Source organism: Fringilla coelebs (assembly GCF_963513975.1).
Source record: "Fringilla coelebs genome assembly, chromosome: 11".
NCBI lineage: Eukaryota > Metazoa > Chordata > Aves > Passeriformes > Fringillidae > Fringilla > Fringilla coelebs.
The window spans coordinates 15,357,643-15,378,059 of NC_140037.1; the positions used below are offsets into that span (position 1 = coordinate 15,357,643).

Genomic DNA, 20,417 nt, shown 5'->3' on the forward strand with positions numbered 1-20,417 from the left:
AGCGGGACCGACCGGGGAAACCGGGGGCGAACCGGGAGGGCACCGTGGGGCCCGGGGCTGCCCCGGGGCCGCGTCCCCGCTCCCGGCAGCCGCCGCCAGGGGGCGCTGAGGCCCGCCGCGCCGGCCCCGCCATGGCGGCTGTTTCTCGCGGTGTCTCGCGCGATCATGACGCGCGGCCACGTGACGCGGCGCCGGCCGGGCCGCGCCGTTCGGCCCCGCGCGAGTGACGGGAGCGGAACCGGGAGCGGAACCGGGACGGCGCCTGCGGGGCGGGGCCGCCAGGGAACGGGGCCGGGGGCGGGGCAGGTGACGGGGGAACTGAGGCTGGGCTGGGCCGGCGCTTCCCGGTGGCCCGCAGCGAGCCGCGGCCTGGTCCACACGTGGGGCCTGGTCCCGCCGTACGCGCCCGGGCCCCGCGGGTGCGCGCCCCTGGCGGGGTTCGGCCCCGCGGCCTTTGCCCGCCATGCCGCCGCCGGCAGAGCCGCAGCCGGAGGCGGTGGCCGAGCCGGCGCTGGAGCAGTGGCGGCAGTACAACGAGACCGATCGGCAATGGGCTCTGCGCCGCCGCTTCATCCTCCGCCACCTCCCCGCGTACCCCGGCGGCGCCATCGACCAGCTGCTGGCGCTCTCCGTGCTCTGGACCAACCACGTCTTCATGGGCTGCAGGTGAGGCGCGGGGCCCGCGGGGCGCGGGCGGGCTCTCGGCGCTCGCTGTCAGCCGGGGTGCCCGCAGGACACCGCGGGTCGCGGCGCTCAGCAGGACGAGCCGTGCTGTGGGCAGGAGCCGGTGAAGTCAAGCGGATCGGGAGCCCCCGCGGGGAGAAGGGGCTCAGGCTCCCGTGGTGACCAAATCTCGGCCCCAGATCCGTTTTATAGAAAGTGGCCGCAGAACAGCTGGGATGTAAGGGGCTGAGGCAAAAGAATTTCTGTCCCTGGCCGGTTTGGTTTGCTCGAGTATGCCGGTGTTTGTATGTGGAGAGGAGCAAGCCACTCGAAAAGTTTGTGTCTTTTGCGAGTAGTTCTTGATGTCCCGCCCCCAGGACTCGTTAAGCTCGCGGTGCTGTGCTGTGTCATTTAAATGAGGAGAGAGCTTCCCTCTGAGCACAAAGCAGCCTGTACAGTCCCCTGAAGGCTCAACTTTTCTGGGAGAAGTAAGCATGGAGAAGGGAACAGGGAACGGGAATCCTTTCATCCAGGCGTACCGGCCGTAGCCAGGTTGTGGAGATCTGCAGAAATGTCACCCGCGTTCCACAGACGCCTTTAATGATGTGATTGTTTTTAACTGGACGGAAGTAGTTGCTTCACGACCAACTTCTGCAAACTATGGCACATAGATGGGCTTTTAATAATGTTCCATCCCGCAGCCTTGTGGGAGAATAGCTTGTGTCATCTCTACAGAGCAAAATCAGTATCTTTAAATGCACATCTGCCTGTTTCCTTTTTTTTTTTCCCCTGGGTTAAGTACTAAACTGTTCTGCCCTGCAAGCACCAAAATTTAACATATATTTTAAACAGTTTTAAATTCCAAAGCTTGAGCCATATGTTAAAATTGAGAATATACATATATTCTTCATATACAGTCATATACAGTGGTCCATCTTAATGTGTTTGTGTGCTGTCTTAATGGGGACCTCTGTGCCAGGGCTTTTGGGAATGGTGCAATAAGCTGTTACAGGGTGCTGCTAATAGAAGTGAAAAACTGTGGGAAGTTTCAAATCCCAAAAACTGCTGCAGTTTAAGCCTGTCAGTGCACATACTTTCTGTGATGGACTCCCTCACCTGCAGCTCTCAGGGCAGATGAGATTTGGGCAGGATGCAGTCTGGAGCCATTATCAGTGAAGATGTTTCCCCAGAGCTGGTGTGCCTGGCTGGGAGCACTGCAGGGAACATTCTGTACTGTTTAAACAATTCTAGCTTTACTTACAGTTGGCTGGGGAAGGAAGGGACCTGCAGCATTCCCTGGAACTGCCTTTGGTGTTTGGGAGGAGATGTTGATTTATCAAGTAGATAGCTTCAAAGTTTGAGGGATTTTTGTTGTTTTCTCTTAGGTTTGTTGGCTGGTGTTTGGTTTGGGGTTTTGTTTTGCTTTCCTAATGCTGATTTCTTGCCACCTGAAGACAGCCTGTTTGTCAGAGCAGCTCAGCTGGTCAGAGCAGGGTGCTGATAATGATGGTGATGTGGGTTCAGTCCCCTTGTGGGCCATTCACCCAAGACTTGGACTCGATAATCCTTGTGGGACCCTTCCAACTCAGACTGTTCTGTGCTTCTGTGAAGAACAGATCAGAGTGTTCTGCTGGGAGATGATGTGGAGAGCATCCAGAAGACTCAGAAAACATGCTCTGTGAGGAAGGGGTTAAGTAAAAGGCTTCATTTAGTTTAGGTGTGGATGAGAGAAGGTGTCCCTGTTCCCAGATAGTTAAAGGTGGCTGAGAATGGGGGCAGTGGTGCAGGAAAGCATTGGGCTCCAGAGTTACAGGGATCAGGATAAGTGGTAACCTGTTGAAGTCACAGCAGGGAGACTTCAGTGAGGTTCTGGAAGCACTGGGTTCCTCTGGCCGCGTTAGGCAAACACATGTTGTGACTGGCTGATCTCCTCCCCGCCCCCAGCTGAAATATGAGCCCCAAAGGTGTCCATCCCCAAGAATGACAGGTGTCAAATCTGACGCTGTTCTTGCACCCTGCTGGAAAGGGACATTGCCCATCACAGGTAATGCCTGGTAACAGCCAGAGAGAGAAACAGATTCCCACTGCTCTCTCCTTTGGCTGCGAGAGGACGGGGCTATGTCCTGGTTTGAAGGAAGGAGGGAACCTCCCTTGGAATGGAAAATGTGAATCCCTTCCCTCTGAGTTATTATAACTTTGAATTTCGAGGCTTTCAGGCAGAGGTGTGGGGAAGGAGCAGCAGTTCTTTGCCGGGGTGTGTGTCACCCCCGAGTGCGCGCCCTGCGTGTCCGTGCGTGACCCGGCCCCGCCGCCCGCGGTGCAGGGCCGGGCACGGCCGGCAGGGGGCGATGGTTCCTGGGGGGGCAAAGAAAAAACAAAACAAAACCAAACCAAACAAAATGTAACAGGAACTGTGCAGCGCTGGCAGGAGCTCCGGGCTTGGGTGGACGCGGAGTGCAGGGTTAAAGTGTAGCAAAGGGACTGGGCTGTCCTCCTCCCATGCTAACAGCGAGATGGGGAGAGGAGCTGAACCCAGCTCCTCATCCCCTGGCCAGAATCTCATGGCATTTTTGCCCTTCCGAAGAGAAACCCCCCCCAGGTAAGAGAGTAGCAAGCTGCACACTTCCCCCACCGTGGCCATTTCTTTAGTCTCTCTTAAATACTGGTTATTATTTTCTCTTAGTAACAGATGGGACAAAATTCCATGAGAGAAAGAAACAAAAGGTAAAATCCTAACCCCCAAGGTATCACCACTGTCTCATCTCCCTTTGATCCCTTCTGGAATTTTCTTCCAATTCCTGGTTCCACTGCCTCCACTGAGGGCTGAGCTGTGATGTTGAAGCGGAGTCTGCAGTATTCTGTGCTCAAGAGTTCTCCCAGGAGTTTATATGGATCTAATTTCTGCTTGGTCTCTAAATCAGGAGCAGAAAAAACCTTTCTTGAGTGGAGCTTGAGTAGATTTCCAGACTCCTTGGAACAGCAGTATTTAGAAGCTGGTGCCAATCACTGCAGCTCTGGCTGTTGGGACAGTTGTGGGCTCCTCTCTGTGGGCAGTGCCCACAGATGCTTTCTGGCTTTGGAAGGTGAGCATACCATGGGACAGGTGCAACATTGCTCTTCCTCCTTTCTGAACCATGGTGTGAAGCTGTCAGAGGCTGGTGTCAGGCCGTGTTTGTAGGCTCTCCTTGGATAGAAAGGTTTGGGTTTCTTTCCTGTTCAGCCTCAGCATGCAAATGGATCGAAATGATGTGACAGATCCCAGAACAATGGGAAACTGAGCTGGTGGGGGATGTAGGGCCTAGAGGGATGGGACAGGGCTGTGCCATGCATGTCCTGCTTGTGTGGAACTGTGGGTGCTGCAGCAGGGTCAGGGTTTGCTCAGAGCTTGTCACAGCCACTTCACCTCTCATGTGGTTCGGGAACCTAAAACATTTCATTTGCAGCACCCAGCCAGAATTTAGTTTGGCTTTTTAAAGAGTGGTCGATGAAGGCTGAGCAGTGTCTTTGTCACCTGACATGGCAGTTGCAGTGTTGGTGACGTTCAGGCTCTGGCTGCTGCCCCACACAGGACTCCAGTGCCAGTCTGAGCTCCTGTGTTTGGTTCACTGAAGCTGCTGCTCCTCCTTCACACCCCAGTGTTCAGTAGTGCTCCTGGCAGCTCTGCCAAATACTGTGTTTTGTCAGATAATGTATTTAAATTTCAGTTTAGAACACTGTCAGTGTGGTGGCTGCATGGTTTAATGAGAAGTGGGTTCATGCAGAGCCAGGTCAGCTGGTGTGTGGCTGTGTGCCTGTGCCAGAGCAGCTGTGGCAGGGGGACAGTGGTCAGTGCTGTGCTCTGCTCCAGCAGGATCAGAGGAGCATCTCCCTTGCACCAGCTGCTGTGTCTCAGGCAGCTTTTGTTCTTGTTCTACATAAGAGAAGCTTGTGTGTGCCTGTGTGCTGCCCCTGGGGCTGGCTCTGAGGTGTCCTGCTGTTGACCCCACACAGGTACGGTGTGCAGGTCATGGAGAAGGTTCTCAAGATGGCTGAAGGCATCGACATTGGGGAAACGAGATCCTACGAGCTGGTGCCCAGCAAGAAGCTGAAGAGATACCGCTCTCCATCGGACAGTGAGTACATCTCAGTGTTAGTGACCCTTCCCTTCCCTGTCCCTGTCTGGGGGGCAGCCCTGGGAGCAGGGGGACACCAGTGTGCCGCGGGGCTGCCTCTGGGACAGCTGGCACAGCAAACTGGAGGGGAGATGCCTGTGGTGGGCTCTGCTGGACTGCAGAGTAGTTCCCTCTCCTCTGCCATGTGCATGATTCACACACAGTTCTGGCTTTGCTTAGGAAAATACCATTTTTTATTTCAATTATCAGGTAATTGGTTTCCTCTAGGAATGGTGTTTGGAATTAAATACCTGTCTGGCTTTGTCTGCTGTGGTGAGATGTGATGTTCTGACCCTAGGAAGGGTTGTACATGTACATAGTGATGTTCAGCTCACTGATTCTGAGTTACAGCCTGCTTGGAGCTTTGAGGGGATGAGGAGTAGACACAATGTGTAGTTTTGGAGGGTTTTTTTCCCCCCTACTGGGCCTGGAAGAGTGCTGTATATGTCAGCCCAGTCCGTGGTCTTAGGTATCAGTGTTCCAGCTGTAGCCTTTCCAGTGGAGGGCTTGCAGCAGGCAGAGAGTGCTGGCAGTTTGATGGCTCCGTCTGCTGGCTGCTCCAGGGCACCTTCAGAGCTCTGGAGAGGGGTGGGAACTGTGCCTGGCTGCGGGCAGGCCCCTGTGTCAGTCAGCAGTGTGCCTGTGTGAGGCACAAATGGCCAGAAAGCACAGGACTCCTCTGGGCTTGGCTGTAATTTCTAGCTCTGCCAAAGTTGCTTCCCTTACTTTGACAGCCAGCAGTCTTCCGTGATTCCACGGGGCAGCTGCAAAGCTGAGGAGTTGCTGTTCTCCTCGGTGTTTTGTCTGTCACAGGCAGCAGCCCTGAGGGCTCTCCAGGGCTCATTGCACAGACAGTGTAATGAGCTGTTCTGCTGGCAAGAGCCTTTAGGTGCTGCTGCAGTGCAGCCATCAAAAACAGACGGTAAGAAATGCAAACCTTGCCACAATTCATCAGAACTGATGGGCAACGGATTTAATGCCTAAGAGCTTTGTCACCTGATTTCAGTAGGAAGGAAGGAAGGGCTGTTTGTGCTGTGTGCAGATGTTGTTTTCACCTGCAGTGAGCTGGGTGGTGATACCTGTGCTGTGGTGGTTGATGTCTAGACAGCCTGACCTACAGCAGGGCCAACACACTGGCACTGGATTAGGCAGCATTTCCCAGCACTGAGCTGGCCTTTTGCTCCTCCAATGAAATTACACACATGTACCACGTCAGCATGTGGGTGCTGAATCTTCCACAGGAGAAGCCTTGTGTAACCATCTCTTAGATGTAACATATTTGCTTGTCAGCTATTTGATTCTCCCCTTCTGCAGTAGCTGTGCACACCAGGATAGTCTGTCTCATTTGCATTTCTTCTGGTGAAGAAACAAGAGGTCTGTCAGTAATGGAGCCCTCAGTCGCTGCAGCTGTCCCTTGAGGCTCAGGCAGATTTCTTCATGTGTGCTGCCCTTTAGCCCAAAGCAGTTACACTGAGAGAAAATGTGCTTCTGTTAAGTCAGTAACAGCCCTGTGTGTTTTGGAAGGGAGGGTTTGGTACTACTGTGTTCCACCTCAGATGAGGAGACAGGATGATAAAGTAGTTTATCTGACATCATCCTGCAACCCTGCAGCAGAGTCAGAGCTGAGGTTCTAGTCCTGCTGTGGTGTTCTGTCTTGTTAACCATAGTTTTACTTATTTTAGTAGATTTGAAGGGATTAACTTCAGAAATGAACAGATGGGTCAGTGGGCAATGCTGGAAGGCAGCCTCATGTGACCAGATATGTAGAGATTTTTGTGTGGTAGCTGTGAAAGTGGAAATACCACTGTAGTGACCTGCACAAGAATGACTGGCTGTCTTTGATGAATTGTGAATGTCTTTTGGAAGGAAACCTTTCAGGTTTTGGCCAAGGAATTCAAGTCCTGTGTTCAGATCCTGCAGACTCCTCTTGCAGATCACTTTCTGAAAACACTGTCTCCCTGTCATAGCACATATTGGTAATTGTGTAATATTCTTCCATCTCGTAGGTCCAGAGCCAGAAGAGATTCCTGAGCCACCCAAAAAGGTGGTCCCCAAGTTCCGAGTGCGACCACGCTTTGAGCCCATACATTTTGTCACCAGTGCTGAGAAGGATGGCAAGAAGGACAATTCTCTGGATAACCAAAGGCAGGAGGTGAACCAGGAGGCAAATACAAACAGCATGGCACAGCCAGCTGAAAACTGTACAAATTCTTTTGTGAATGCACGAGAGGTGAATCCCCAGCTCTCTAGCTCAGCTGGGCTTGGCTTTACAGGCCCAGCAGCAGCAGCCAAGAAGGCTGTGAATAATGTGGACTCTACCACAAGCAACGCCGTGCAGGTTTCTGTTTCCCCTTCAACTGCCCCGTCTGCATCAGAGACTTTCCCTCCATCAGCAATAATGCTGAAGCAGAGCTTTATGGAGAAACTGTCAGCAGCTGTCTGGAAAAATCTTACTAATCCAGATGCAAACACTGGGACAGATAAAATTAACTTCACGTATCTTTTGACGCGTTCAATTCAGGCATGCAAGACAAACCCTGAATATATTTATGTTCCTCTGAAAGAGATTGCCCCTGCTGACCTGCCCAAGAGCAAGAAGCTCCTGACAGACGGCTTTGCTTGCGAGGTGCGATGTCAGAACGTCTACCTGGCCACCGGCTACGCGGGCAGCAAGAACGGATCCCGGGACCGAGCCGCGGAGCAGGCAGTGAAGCTGCTGAAGAAATCCGTGGAAGTTCGAGTTGTTCAGCGGAAGTTCAAGCACACCTACCACGAGGACCTGGTGGTGTGTGAGGCAGGTGTGTGTCGCCCAGATTTCCCTCCTGCTCTCAAACCTCATGAGGAGTTCGTAGTTGCCAACAGGGACTGTGTCCCAATGCAGCCCGGTACTGAATCCATGAAGGGTTCCACAAATGCCAACAAAGATTGGACTAGTTTTGTCCTCACAGAGAATGCCAGCGATGCAATAGGAATACTTAACAATTCTGCCTCATATAACAAAATGTCTGTTGAATATAAGTATGAATTAATGCCCAACCGCTCGTGGCGTTGTCAGGTGTATCTCCAAGACCACTGCCTGGCTGAGGGATTTGGCACAAAAAAGACCAGCAAGCATGCGGCAGCTGAGGAGGCACTGAAAATCCTGCAGAAGATGCAGTCAAATATAGCATCCCTCAAAGTGACCCAGGTGCAGAAAGTGGGCTGCTCATCACGGGGCTCTGGGAGGAAGAAAGACCTGAAGGACCTGGTGATCTACGAGAACTCCAGTAACCCTGTGTGCACCCTGAATGACACCGCCCAGTTCAACAAAATGACGGTGGAGTACGTCTTTGAGAGGATGACAGGCATGCGATGGAAATGCAAGGTGATGCTTGAAGATGAATTCATCGCAGAAGCAGTTGGAGTGAAGAAATCTGTCAAGCATGAGGCAGCAGAGGAAGCTGTGAAAATCCTCAAAAAGACTCAGCCAACTGTTGTTAATAACCTGAAGAAAGGCACTGTCGAAGACGTCATCTCCAGAAATGAGATTAGAGGTCGATCAGCAGAAGAGGCTTTCAAACAGAAGATCAAAGAAGACAACATTGGGAACCAAATTTTAAGAAAGATGGGCTGGACAGGTGGTGGTCTAGGGAAAGATGGTGAAGGAATTAGGGAGCCTATTTCAGTAAAGGAGCAGTTCAAAAGGGAAGGACTTGGGCTTGATGTGGAAAGGGTGAACAGAATCGCTAAGAGAGATATTGAAGAGATCATTCGAAACTATGCACGTTCAGACAGTCACATTGACTTGACTTTCTCTAGAGAACTGACCATGGATGAGCGGAAGCAGATTCATCAAATTGCCCAAAAATACGGTCTTAAAAGTAAATCCCATGGGCAGGGACACAACAGATACTTGGTGGTGAGCAGGAAGCGGCGCAAGGAAGATCTGTTAGACCAGCTGAAGCAGGAAGGCCAGGTTGGGCATTACGAGCTTATCATGCCCCAGGCAAACTAAGGTGAGGTGTCCCCTTTGAGCAGAGACTGAGTTTCCTGGACACTCAACTAAAGAAAGAGATGCTGCATTTTTCTTGTGGGTAATAATGACATTAAGTCTTTTACTTTGGCAATATAATTTCTAAAATGTTGTTAGGTGTTTAGAACCGACCGAATTCTGTTCAAGCGCATTAGCACAACCCAAAAGCAGTAGTGCTGTTCCTGTATGTGTCTTTGATATTACTTGTTCCTTCACATTTTAATAGTTTTGTAATAGCAAACACACATGTCCAGCGAGAAGGAATTTGACATAATTTAAAATTATAGGTCCCTTACTCTTCTTGAGCAAGGAAAGAAAAAAAAAAAACTTTTTTAAAAAAAAATTAAAAAGCAAAGGAAATGCAGTCTGGGGGCATAAACTTGTATGTAAAATTGGTATTAATTACAACAAAAATAAAGTTTTATTTCTGGAAAAAAAAGGTTTTGTCACACTTTGTATTAAAAAAGTGTGAAAACTTGATTATTCTTGAGAAATGCATATATCAAGGTCTTGTCTCTGCTGTGTTTATGTACAGTATGTAAACCTTAACCAGTTTAGTAGTAGTTTTATTCATAGATTTCTACCTTGAGTCTCCCATTCTGAGAGTCGCTGACGGCGCCTTCATTGCCAGCGAATGGGACTGAGAGAATTCCAGCGTTTCTACCTTGGAGAATGGTTGACATGTGCAGATACCATGGTGAAGTGTGAAATATAAAAACTGGAGGTAAATGCAGAGCCCACGCTCAAAGATGCTCATGTAGCTTGTGGGGACTGTTATATAACTTATTTTTTTACTTGGAATATCAGCTCTTTAATCCTGAACAAAACTGAATCTGTGCCTGGTTATTTCTCTGCTCCATCCCTGTACCGGTGCTTGTGTCTGGTGAGGGTGATTCCCCAGGAAACTTCTGGCCTTGCTCTGACCATGTGTGTGTGGGAGCCCTCCAGGGCCGGCTTATGCCACTGGGAGGCTGGAGTGCTTCCCTCCTTTATGGGGAGCGGCCTCTGACGTCCATCTGCACTGCTCTGCTGGCAGGGTTACGGGACACAGTGCTCTGTGAGCCTTGGAGAACACTGCCTTCGTGCTTAGGAAGCTTAAAGGATAGCAGCTGACCTTGGAAGAGCCAGTAGTGAGGCATGCCTAGAGGTGCTGGTTATTCTGTCAGCAGTGGGGTCTGCAGCTGCTTCTGTACCACTAAGCCAGCCCTAATGCAGTGTTTTTGTCAGGTCTCCTGTGGCCGTGTCTCAGCCATCACCTGCTGTTTTCTGCTGCTTATATTTGCCTCTCCAAATCATTACACCCACCTCTACCTTTTTTCCCACCTCTTGTTCTGTTTTTAAATGCTCTCAGGGTTGAGGTGAGGATGCCTAACCTCTGAATGTCCTGGTGCTGAGCAGATAGAGGGATTTTCATCCCTGCAGGGTGATGAGGAAGAGGAGAGACTGCCCTTGCAGGTGAGACTCAGGAAGCAGAGAGGAAGAGTCCTCTCCTCTCTGCAGCACAGCTGCTGCTTGCTTGTTCTGCTGAGAAATAACTTGCTGCTGCTGTGAAGAAATAATATGGCAGTAAATTCTGAAAGTAGGGTTTTTATCCCTTTTGTTTGGGGTTGGTTTTTGTGCATTTCTTCTCCCTGTGTCTGAATTCTGCTCTCAAGAACACTGGACTGCAGCAGATGGTGCTGTAGGAGTGGAAGAAGCCAGGTACTTTCTAGGGAAAGAAATGAAGCTCCTCCTCCCTAGCTTGGGTATGCACCACGTGGTTAGAGCTTGGTGATGCCAAGGAAGGCAGCAAGAGTTCCACTGCTATTCAAGATGAAAAATGCCTCTTTTGGTGGGGCCTGGCTGTAGTCACGGTAGCTCAGCAGGGGCAGCTGGCCCAGTCTGTGCAGGATGTTGCCTTTCCTGTCCTGGGTCGTGGCTGTGACCCCTCTGCCACAGATGGTGCCTGTGCAGGACCTGGTGGGGGCTCGGTAGCTGTGCCTGGGGGGCTGCAGAGCCTCAGCCTTCAGGAGAGGCACCACGGGGCCATGGTGGAGTCTGTGGCTAAAGGCCTTGCCTGAGCAAGGTTGAAGGTGGGACTGATTTTCTGTGAGAGCTCTGTGCCGCTCTTTTCTGGCTGCAGTAAGAGTCCACGCTGTTGTTTTGTTTTTTTTTTTTTAAACTAGAGAAACAAACACAAGAATGGACTGCTGTGAGGGCCTCAGTGGCTTTAAGAGGGACTTGGCTCCCTCAGGAAGGGTTGTGGCATTACAGCTGCTCCAGGTAAGGCACAAGGCTGTTCCAGGGTACAAACTGTCACTGCAGGTACAAATCTGCATTAAGGTTTTTGAAAGAGCCCAGCAAGAGCCCAGCTACTTGTACAGAAACCAGCTTTTGTTATCTGCCACTCATCATAAATGCTGTTCTCCACCTGCTAAGACAGGAGGAAAGGAAATGCAATTCCTGTAATAACTGAGCCAGCCCTGTCTCTGTCACTGCCCCTCCCCTGCACTACCCCAGGCACGCCTCTCCCCCCTGCTGCCCTCAGGAGGAAGTATCACAGTGCTGGAGCTTCAGCCCACACCCAACTGCTGGCAGCCCAGTTAAATAAGTACAGTTATACACTTCTTGCCTATTTATACAATAAGCACTAAGGTTACACTTTATTTACAACTTCTGAAAAATGTACAGTTTCTTACATGGGTTACTTGTGCAAAGTTATACTTTTCAACTAACAGACCAATGTGCACACAAAAGACACTGGAACAGTGGACAACACAATTGCAGGTTCCATCCCACACTGCTGCTTAAGGTTCTGTATCCAAAGGTACAAACTTGCCTTACAAAAAAAGTGACTGGACTTACAAATGTTTTTTTCAGAATTGAAAAAATACTTCCATAAAACTGAAGGGAACGAACTCAAGCATGCAGCAGTAGCTCACACAAACCACGCCGTCATCTATGACGAGCAGAAACTGCAGAGACTCGAGTGCCTACCCTGGACTTAATTCAAACTTCCCCCAAGACAAAGTTAGATCCCAAACAACTTATCTTTCTCAGCTAAAGATAAGGGGCAGGAGAAAGACACCGAAGGAGAGTAATTCCATCGCTGGAACAGGTCAGGTTTTACCTCTTCCTTAATGTGGAAGGCCTTTTGCTGAGTACCACAGCTCTGCCTGGTTTTGTCCAATAATGCCTTGGTGACAGGACTATAGAAACCTACTGCCAGTTTCTGTAGGCGTGTCCTTTAAAATAGTAATTAAAAAAAAGGGGTTGTTTCTCACCCTCAGCAAAGATCCAAGTACCACAGCTGTAGTGATTTATGTAGATCTGTACATAAATCTTGCGTGTGAAGTGCAGAAGTAACAAGCATTCCAGGGTCTTACTAAATCTTTGAATTGGAATCAATCAAAGAGTTGATTTCTTTAACATGAGTAAAGGAGTTGATAAACCAATACAAAAGGGAAACAAAAGATGATTGCTTCACCCAGTACTTAGAAACGCAGTGGGGTCTAAACCAATAGTAGAGGTAAGTGACCAGCCTGGACACATCAGCACTTTAGTTAATATCAGTTAAAAAATGTGTATGTATATAAACATCCCTTTTATCAAGCTACACATAAGCATCACTGTGTATAACACAATTACAATTAAAAGCTTAGTGTACACTACAGAAATGCACAATACTGCCCTAAGACTGGAGAGGGACCACAGAAAATGAATTCAGCATCAGTAACTCTTTTGCAAGTAACCCAAGTACAGAACGTTTGACTTCAAAGTGGGTGCGTTCTGATGTCCAAGGAGAAGAAGCTTCAGCAAGGGAGGGTGGCAACAGCACAACAGCTATTTTGCTTGCAAAGTAAATGCTAGGAGGAAAAAGATGACTCGGACACTTTGTTTATTTTCCTCATCAACAGAGTGTTCATTTGCATCATCCTGGGTCAACAGTCACGCCAGCTCTGTTCTACTATTGCAGAAACCCGTTTTTCATATTCCCGCTTATTCTCTTGGTATAGCTGAGCTGCCTGGCTGTTTGCTGGACTGTTCGGATTTGGCTCATCCAATAGGGACTGTGCAAAGAGAAAAAGATCCTTAGGCACTGCAAAGTACAGTTTTCCATCCCATCCTCTGAACTACCCATACTAGTCAGAGCAGAGCTGTTAGTCCAGGTGCAGCACACTCCATCCCTGCAGCTGGAAGGCTTTAGAGGCTTTGGCCACCAGCATCACCCCTGCACAGTGCGGGTGACTTGCTGTGACAGCCAAGCATTGCTGGGGGGCCCTGCAGTGACCACCTGTGTCACTGCCTGGCCAGTTTACACCTGGGAGGGAGTCACACTTTGCCAGTATTGTAACTGCTATACTGGCTCTTAGGAGAGGGGGGAAAAGTTTCCTGAGCTATTTTTGTCAAAGCATCCTAATGTAATTCTGTTCTTCATGCAGAGTTCTTTTACCTGTATGGATGTTAAGATGGAGGAGACATCATAAGTGGGGCTCCAGCGATTCTGAAGGATATCCAGACATATACTACCATCTGCATAGACTGGAAAGGGTCAAAAAAACCAGCTTAAAACACAATTTGTACAGCTACTGGCTTTTCTCCCTGGTATTGCCCACTCCTGAAAACCTATGTACAGACACACTGCAACAGTCCATACTGCAAACAGGCCTCTAGGTAGGAAGCAGTGAAGCTCCTCACCAACAGAAACCTGAAGTACTTAAACTCAGCCCCTGGTTATTCTCTCACAAACTTCTCTGTGTCATTGCAACTACAGCTGTGGAAAGCCATGAACAAATTTTAGGGCAAAAAAAAATTTAGCTACCCAGAAATGAACCAAACAAAGAACACCCACAAGCAGTTGTTCAATACTCAAGGTTTCCCCATGAAATCTCTGCAACAGAGTCGTCACCTTACTCACAACAGCTACATAAGAACCTTCCCTCCCTGCACTGTACCCACACTTGCCATGTTGGAAGGTTTCTGGTATTTCTGCACAAAGGCAAGGAATACCTCTCCAGCCTTTAGTTACCAAGGAAGGGGATTAATTAAACAATCTTACTGTCACTGGCTATAGCTGGACCCTAACACTGCATTTCATGGTATATCATTCTTACAGGCATTTTGGGGAAGTGATAGATGACAGCTGCATTCACCGGTGTCACTATGCTATGTCTACAATACATACAGACAGAAGTCCAAAGCACTGCTATTTAAGAACAAAACATTCTTCTGTAAGGCTTAACAGGCAGTTGAGTGTCTCATCAGTACTGTGCTGTAACACCTGAAAGGTAAGAGGCTCCTTTTATTGCCCCTTTCTTTTCAAGCCTGAGCACTGCTCACATATCCATCCTCACCAAAACTACACAACCACACTGGAATTGTGCTGCCTTATTAGATAGCGGAAACTTTTATCATAAATAGACCTTTTATACAGCAAGCTATAACAAAAAACACCCCAGCCCTCTTTTCCCCCCCACCAAACCTCCAACAGAGCAGCAAAACTAAACCCAAGCATTTTGTAAGTACTTACCATTTGGATGAAACATTTTAGAGACAAATCTGACAGTAGGTGGCTTATTTGGGTATTCTTCTGTGAATTCTATTGTTAGTTTGAAAGTTCCTGGAGTTGAAAGAGAGATAAGCAACCTTTATTCAGCATGAATTTACACAAGGGATGAGTAAGTAGCATTCCCCCACAATACACACTGACACTACTGTGCTCACACAGGCATGATGGATACGAACACACATTGTGCAATCCCACAGCAATTCCTCTACTCTCGTGGAGTTAATCATTAACGCTGAAGTCCCAGACAGTACTGGTACAAGAGTATTTCCTGTAACTTACTTTTACTAAACCAGTCAAAAGGTTTACGTAGGGAAATAAATCTCCCCTTGGGGTTTTCTTCCAGAGAGCCTAATCCCAGTACACTGTACAGACAACAGCAGTGGGTGTAGAACCATCTGTGTAACATAACGTCATTCGGTGAGTCCTATCTATGGAATATGCTGTCATAGCAAGGACCTTGTAATTTATTTCCTCTAAATTAGAAAAAAGAGGCCTATTTCTCAACAACTGTAAGGTAATCAAGTCTTGCAGAAAAGTAGTATTGAATGCAGCATCCAAATCTAACACTTCAAAACATAAACCTGACCATTTACTTCATGCTAACTGGTCATCTTTAGTGAAAGACTGACTGAGCAGAAACAGAAAACTGAGCTGAGGCTCAATCCAACCATTTTAACAGCCTGCACCAACATAAGTTATTTTAGCCCTTCTCCTCAGGCTATGACAATTTGAGAATAAGAAGTCTGTCAACTAAGCTGCACATATGGGTTCAGGGGATTAAGGACTACTCCTGATTCAGCTCGGTAACCAAGGAACTCTACCTACTCCACTGCAGACCATGCAAGCTCCTCCCAACCACGCTACCAGCAAGAGCAACTGGCCCCAGAGGCAGCTTGGGATGTTCCTGGGTATGCCCAGAGAGAAGAGCTGAAGCACATCCATATAAACACACAGCTCTCCTGCAGAAGGACTGCACCTGACACCAACAGCTGGAACAAGCTGCTGGTGGGGCATATTGCCTTTTTGGAAAGGGCATCCTTATGTATCAGCAATGGATGAGTCAGGTTCCCCACATCCCCCTCACACACAGTGTCCTTGCTTCCTATTGTGAGGGAGTTTTCCAGCCCTATTATAATGAAGTTATTCCTATGGCTAGCAAACATGTGCCAGTAACTGGTAAGCCAGAGAAGAGATTTTTGGCTTTTTTTTTTTTTTTTTTTTTTCAGATCAGCAAGGACCTGCAAGATTTCCCAGGGACTCCTTTCTTTATAAGGAGATAAACTGTAACACTGAGTTGCAAGAAATGAAGGTCATTGCTCTGATGTTCCAGTTAGCAAATGAAGACACAGCACAGATGCTTTAGCACTTTTCTCTACAGCAGTGGGAAGTCTCAACACCCTAAAAATAAGTTTATGCATGTTTGGTTTTTTTATTAGCAGCCTAACAATGTAACAGCAGAGAGCCAACACTATGCTATCTCGCCATGAAACAAACAAGCCAGAACAGCAGAGTTAGGATTGTTCAAATTAGTGGAAGTCTGCAGTGGGGTTTTCAAGTTTACTCCAGCTTAGTCCAGTGGAACAGAGCCAGGTCTGAGATCAGCTTGAAACCCAGGACTGGGGAGTTAGGAACAACTTCTACCAGCTGCAAACATCAGCCCCTTAGAACCAAATGCTTAGAGATTTGACTCTAGATATTCTCAGCTCTCCCTGCCCCAGTTTGGTTCTGAGGAGCCTCCTCCTGAAGGAGTGACTAAGCAAGCAGTAGGCTGAAAACCAAGCACAAACCACCACACAGGTTCGAGAGTAACAGAAGCAGTTTGGTCTTAGAATCTATTTAAAACTCCTGAAAGAAAGGGAAGCTATTGTCCCACCAGAGACAGGACAGCGCTACTTTTAAGACAGATCTGAGCAAGGGGCTCATCCAGCTGGAGTATCTACCTACTCAGATTTCCAAGGCAGAGCCCAGAGTGGCAATGGCTCTTTGGAAATGCTCCACAGTATGCAAACCCTCACTATTGAGCTTTATTAAAGGGCAAATCCAGAGATTTGACGCACCAAAGTCCAAGGGTCACTCACGCTGAAAACCCACAACAGGTATCACAACACACTGCTGGGGATCAGGCCTTCAGGGTCCATTCCTTCTGTCACTAATTTTAATGCTTTCAACTGGTATTTCTCACAGCTTACCCTAGACAGACATTTTTAAACCATCAATTATCATATTTACTGTCATTATTGATACTGGGCTCAGCACTAATCTTAGGCAAACATTCTCTTTTCTGTCCTGTACTTACCTCGTTGATCACTCCTACCTCAGGATTTGAGACCCTGAGACAGTCAAGAGAGGCTTCTGCACAGCCTGTGCACCAGCCCCAGCTACTTCAGAGAGCAGAGCCCATGTCCCTGCAGGGCCCCCACACAGCAGCCCCCGAGAGCAACCCCTCCATTCCATTGCCCAAAAAGCAGGGATGAGCTCTTTCACTGCTGCACAAGGATACAGGATCCACATTCCATGAGCAAGGCACAAACCACACAGAAGACAAATACCTTGTGTTCTCTGCTCAAGCCTCCTGCACAATCACAGCAAGGCAGGATACAATAGCTGAACTACTTAAATCTCTCCAAGCCAGGAATACCACTAACCACAGTATCATCACCCAGCTTTAGAGAAACGGGTCTACAGGACTGGGACAGCCTGGATTTCCATGGCTGTGCCACCACTACCACTTTAGATGCCCTACACAAAGATTCTTAGAAATATGGTGAAGGGAGGATAAATATCCCCAGGGTCCTACTGCAGACACCTGCAATTGAATCCTCTTAAACCAGAAGATGGAAGTTATGCTGCTGGTCTAAATTAGTGGTTGCTCCTAAGCTAAGCCAGCCTGCACACTGAGTTGTGAAAACACCCTCCAAGTCTGGGGGTGGAGAAGGAGGGATATCAGCTGCAGAATGCTGCACAGCAAGTAAACAAATGTGCTTCAACTTCAGGTTTGCAGCTCAGACAAACTACAGCACCTCAGAAGCTGCAAGCAGAGAAGGGCCTCAACCAGAATGAGGATAAAAAACAGTAACTCTCACAATGTTGGCATCATTATACCTCTAGAATAACAAATCCCCCCAAATCTCACAGGCTACTTTTACAAGAACTAAGCCATCTGAAGTTTTGCAGTATCACCACAGAGTGAAAGAGCCTAAAAATGAAAAAGAACACTGACCTGCAAAGGCTTCATGGGAAAGATTATAGAGTTTCAGTGTATCTTTGAGTCACAAGGGCCTGTGCAGTTGCAAAGCCAATCCAAACTAATGTGCTGCTAAATTAAAATTTCCTTATTCTTACCTACATGAAGCTGAACTGCATTTGGACTGCACTGCCATTATCTGAACTGTGCTACTTCACTCACTGAATGGGAAAGCACAGCTGAGGCACCAACAAGCCCTATCTGCAGGCTCCACTTAGTGCTTTTTTATCTAGGAAAGTAAGATACATCCAGAGGGGAGGAGATAAGCAGATATCCTGCTACACAAGACACATCTGTTTTCCTGAGCACACAGTGTGAAAACACAGACTTTGCTAAGAAAAGAGCAATCCATCACACCTTGAGATTACATTATGACATCAGCCAAAGCAGCAGGACAGCAGCAGCAGCCTCAAGCATCTGTCTGAACCTCAAACTGCTGTGAGTGCAACATGTCCTCAGTATCCAAGATAAAGACACAATGCTGCCTCAGGAAGCACAGAGGAAATCAATATGTCAGGGCTCTCAAAAGCAGTCCTCAGCCTTCTGCAACTAAATGGAAATATATGGAAAAAAAGCCCTTAGAGCATCTGTTAACCACATGCTGAGCTGGAAGAGCCTGAGCATGGCAAGAACCTGCATTTCAGCACACTGCAAGGAGACAGCTTTCTGCTCCAAACAGTGAATCACTCTATTAGCAGCAGTGCTCCAAGAGCCTAAAGCAGCTCTAGCAACCCCCACAGAAGTTTAAGTGAGCCCTTCTTTAAGGGTTACCAGATGAGACAGCAAAATACATTTAGTCTAGCTGTTCTATTATGCAATGCTTTAAGTCCAAGTTCTAAACATCAGACTGCTGAAGCAGCTACTCCAACAAATTTCTTAACTAATGAAATACATTAAAAAGAAGTGAGTCTTCGGAGTTTTCTGAGGCATGAAATATTTGAGGTCTTCAAAATGTTCACGGGGAAATACAGTCTGCAATTTAGAGGCACATCCACAGGTGCTACCTCCATGGATAAACAAAGACAAGGGAGTTAGCCAAGAACAACATAAGAGTTAAGGAATTTTTCCTATGCTTTTGTCATGAGTCATGGAGATCTAAGATTAATTATAGCCTACACTGAAAGTACCTGAAAAAAAAAATGCATCACTGATTTCAGTTAGACAGTATTTCATGTCTAACAGGTTTTCACAAGATGCTGAAGTACTCATACAGCATCAGTAAACCTATCAAAGTCAGTAAGGTCAGATGGAAACAACAGGTATGTCACCAGGACCTCTTTAGTCAGTTTTTAAACTTAAAGAGTCTTTTCAATCTTAAGCCCTGAATGATACCAATTGTAGCAGAGCAAAATAAATGACAAGAAAAAGCCACTCTTCTGAACTTCCTCAAACATTCAGCCCATTTCCTACTTCAGCTGACTCATGTTGGAACTTGCTCACAAAACACTTCCAGCATCAGAAAAAAACAGAACTCAAACAAAAGACAACAGTTCTGTGCCAAGTTATTGACGGTTACCCAAACATGAATGTCCCTAAAAGCATGATCCAAAGTTCAACAGAAAAGTTTGTAGAGACCCTTAAAATGACTTACAATAGATGTAGTGACTCCATACAAGACTGTACAAGCTAATTGGTGTCTTTTTGTAAGTCAACACGGCAATCTAAATCTACAACGCTTTCTGAGAGTAGGATTAGAAAAATAATATTTACATAAAACAGGCACACGTGTGTGGTCAGGTGAACATGCACCCACGTCTTCTTCCCACCTCCCACCCCCCCCCCCCCGCCATCTCCAGGCCCGCACCTGTTGCGGACTCTACGGCAGTGACACCAAGGCCGTGTCAAACCGCAGCAGTTTACCCCGAGAAAGCCAAACACCAGCCCCGCACGCCGCACTTACCGTCCTCGAAAGGGGTCCCCTCGGGCCTGGAGAAGGGAAAGCAAAGCACAGCGTTACCCCGCTGGCAGCCCGGCTCCAACCCCCCGGCGGCTGAGCGGCCCCCGCGGCCCGCCGCCCCCTTCCCCGCCGACTCACCCGAAGATGACGGCGTTCCACACCATGATGTTGTTCTCAGAGGGGGCCCCGCTCACCCCGGCCGGGGGATCCTCCTGCAGCCTGCGGGGCACAGGGGCGGTGAGCGCGGCCTGCGCCCCCGCGCTGCGCAAACGGCGTAACGCGAACCGGCAGCGGCCGCCTGCGCAAGCGGCGTAACCCGGCCCGGCAGCGGCCGCCTGCGCAAGCGGCGTAACCCGCGGCAGGCAGCGCCGTCCGCGCTACGCAACCAGCGGAGCGCGCCTTGCCCCGCCGCCATGTTGTGCTGCCCCCTCCTCCCCCGGTAGCGCTCGGCCCTTCGTCCTCCTCCCGCCCGCCCGCCCCTTTCCCCTCGGCCCGCGGCCTCGGTACCTCTTGAAGTCCCGCATGAGGCGCCTACGGGCCGGAGTGGACATGGCGGGCTGAGGGTTATAGCTCAGGCATACACTGCCGGAGGGAGCGCCGGGCGCGGCTGAGGTTCGAGCTCCGACTGAGGCGGCGGCGGCGCTGACGGACAGGAGCGATCGCGGCCTCTACCACTACGGCGGGCACGGGGGGGGGGAGCCTGGGCTGCACCGACTCCTGCGCCGGCAGCCCGACGGTCCCGGGATGTACCAACGGCGCGGGGAGAGGGGGGCGGAGCCGGATGTGGCTGAGCCCCCGGCCCAGCCTCTACCACCACGGGGGGGGCGGCACCAACGGCGGCGGAGGGCGGAGGTGTGACGTCAGCCGTGGCGTCACGGAGGGGGCGGTGGCGCTGCGGGATC

At 49.1% G+C, this 20,417-nt stretch overlaps 2 protein-coding genes across 2 annotated transcripts; one reads left to right on the plus strand and one right to left on the minus strand.

Annotated features, from left to right (window-relative positions):
• The first annotated feature begins 223 nt into the window (after nt 1-223).
• NKRF (NFKB repressing factor) lies at nt 224-9,557 on the plus strand. Its single transcript, XM_084212811.1, has 3 exons — nt 224-666; nt 4,654-4,775; nt 6,821-9,557. The coding sequence occupies exons 1-3, from the start codon at nt 464-466 to the stop codon at nt 8,806-8,808; spliced, it is 2,313 nt and encodes a 770-aa protein (XP_084068937.1). The 5' UTR covers nt 224-463; the 3' UTR covers nt 8,809-9,557.
• A 1,892-nt stretch (nt 9,558-11,449) lies between these two features.
• On the minus strand, nt 11,450-20,326 carry UBE2A (ubiquitin conjugating enzyme E2 A). Its single transcript, XM_084213284.1, has 6 exons — nt 20,023-20,326; nt 19,654-19,734; nt 19,519-19,544; nt 14,336-14,425; nt 13,259-13,347; nt 11,450-12,875 (listed from the first exon to the last, which is right to left on the minus strand). The coding sequence occupies exons 1-6, from the start codon at nt 20,064-20,066 to the stop codon at nt 12,747-12,749; spliced, it is 459 nt and encodes a 152-aa protein (XP_084069410.1). The 5' UTR covers nt 20,067-20,326; the 3' UTR covers nt 11,450-12,746.
• Between the last annotated feature and the right edge of the window lie 91 nt (nt 20,327-20,417).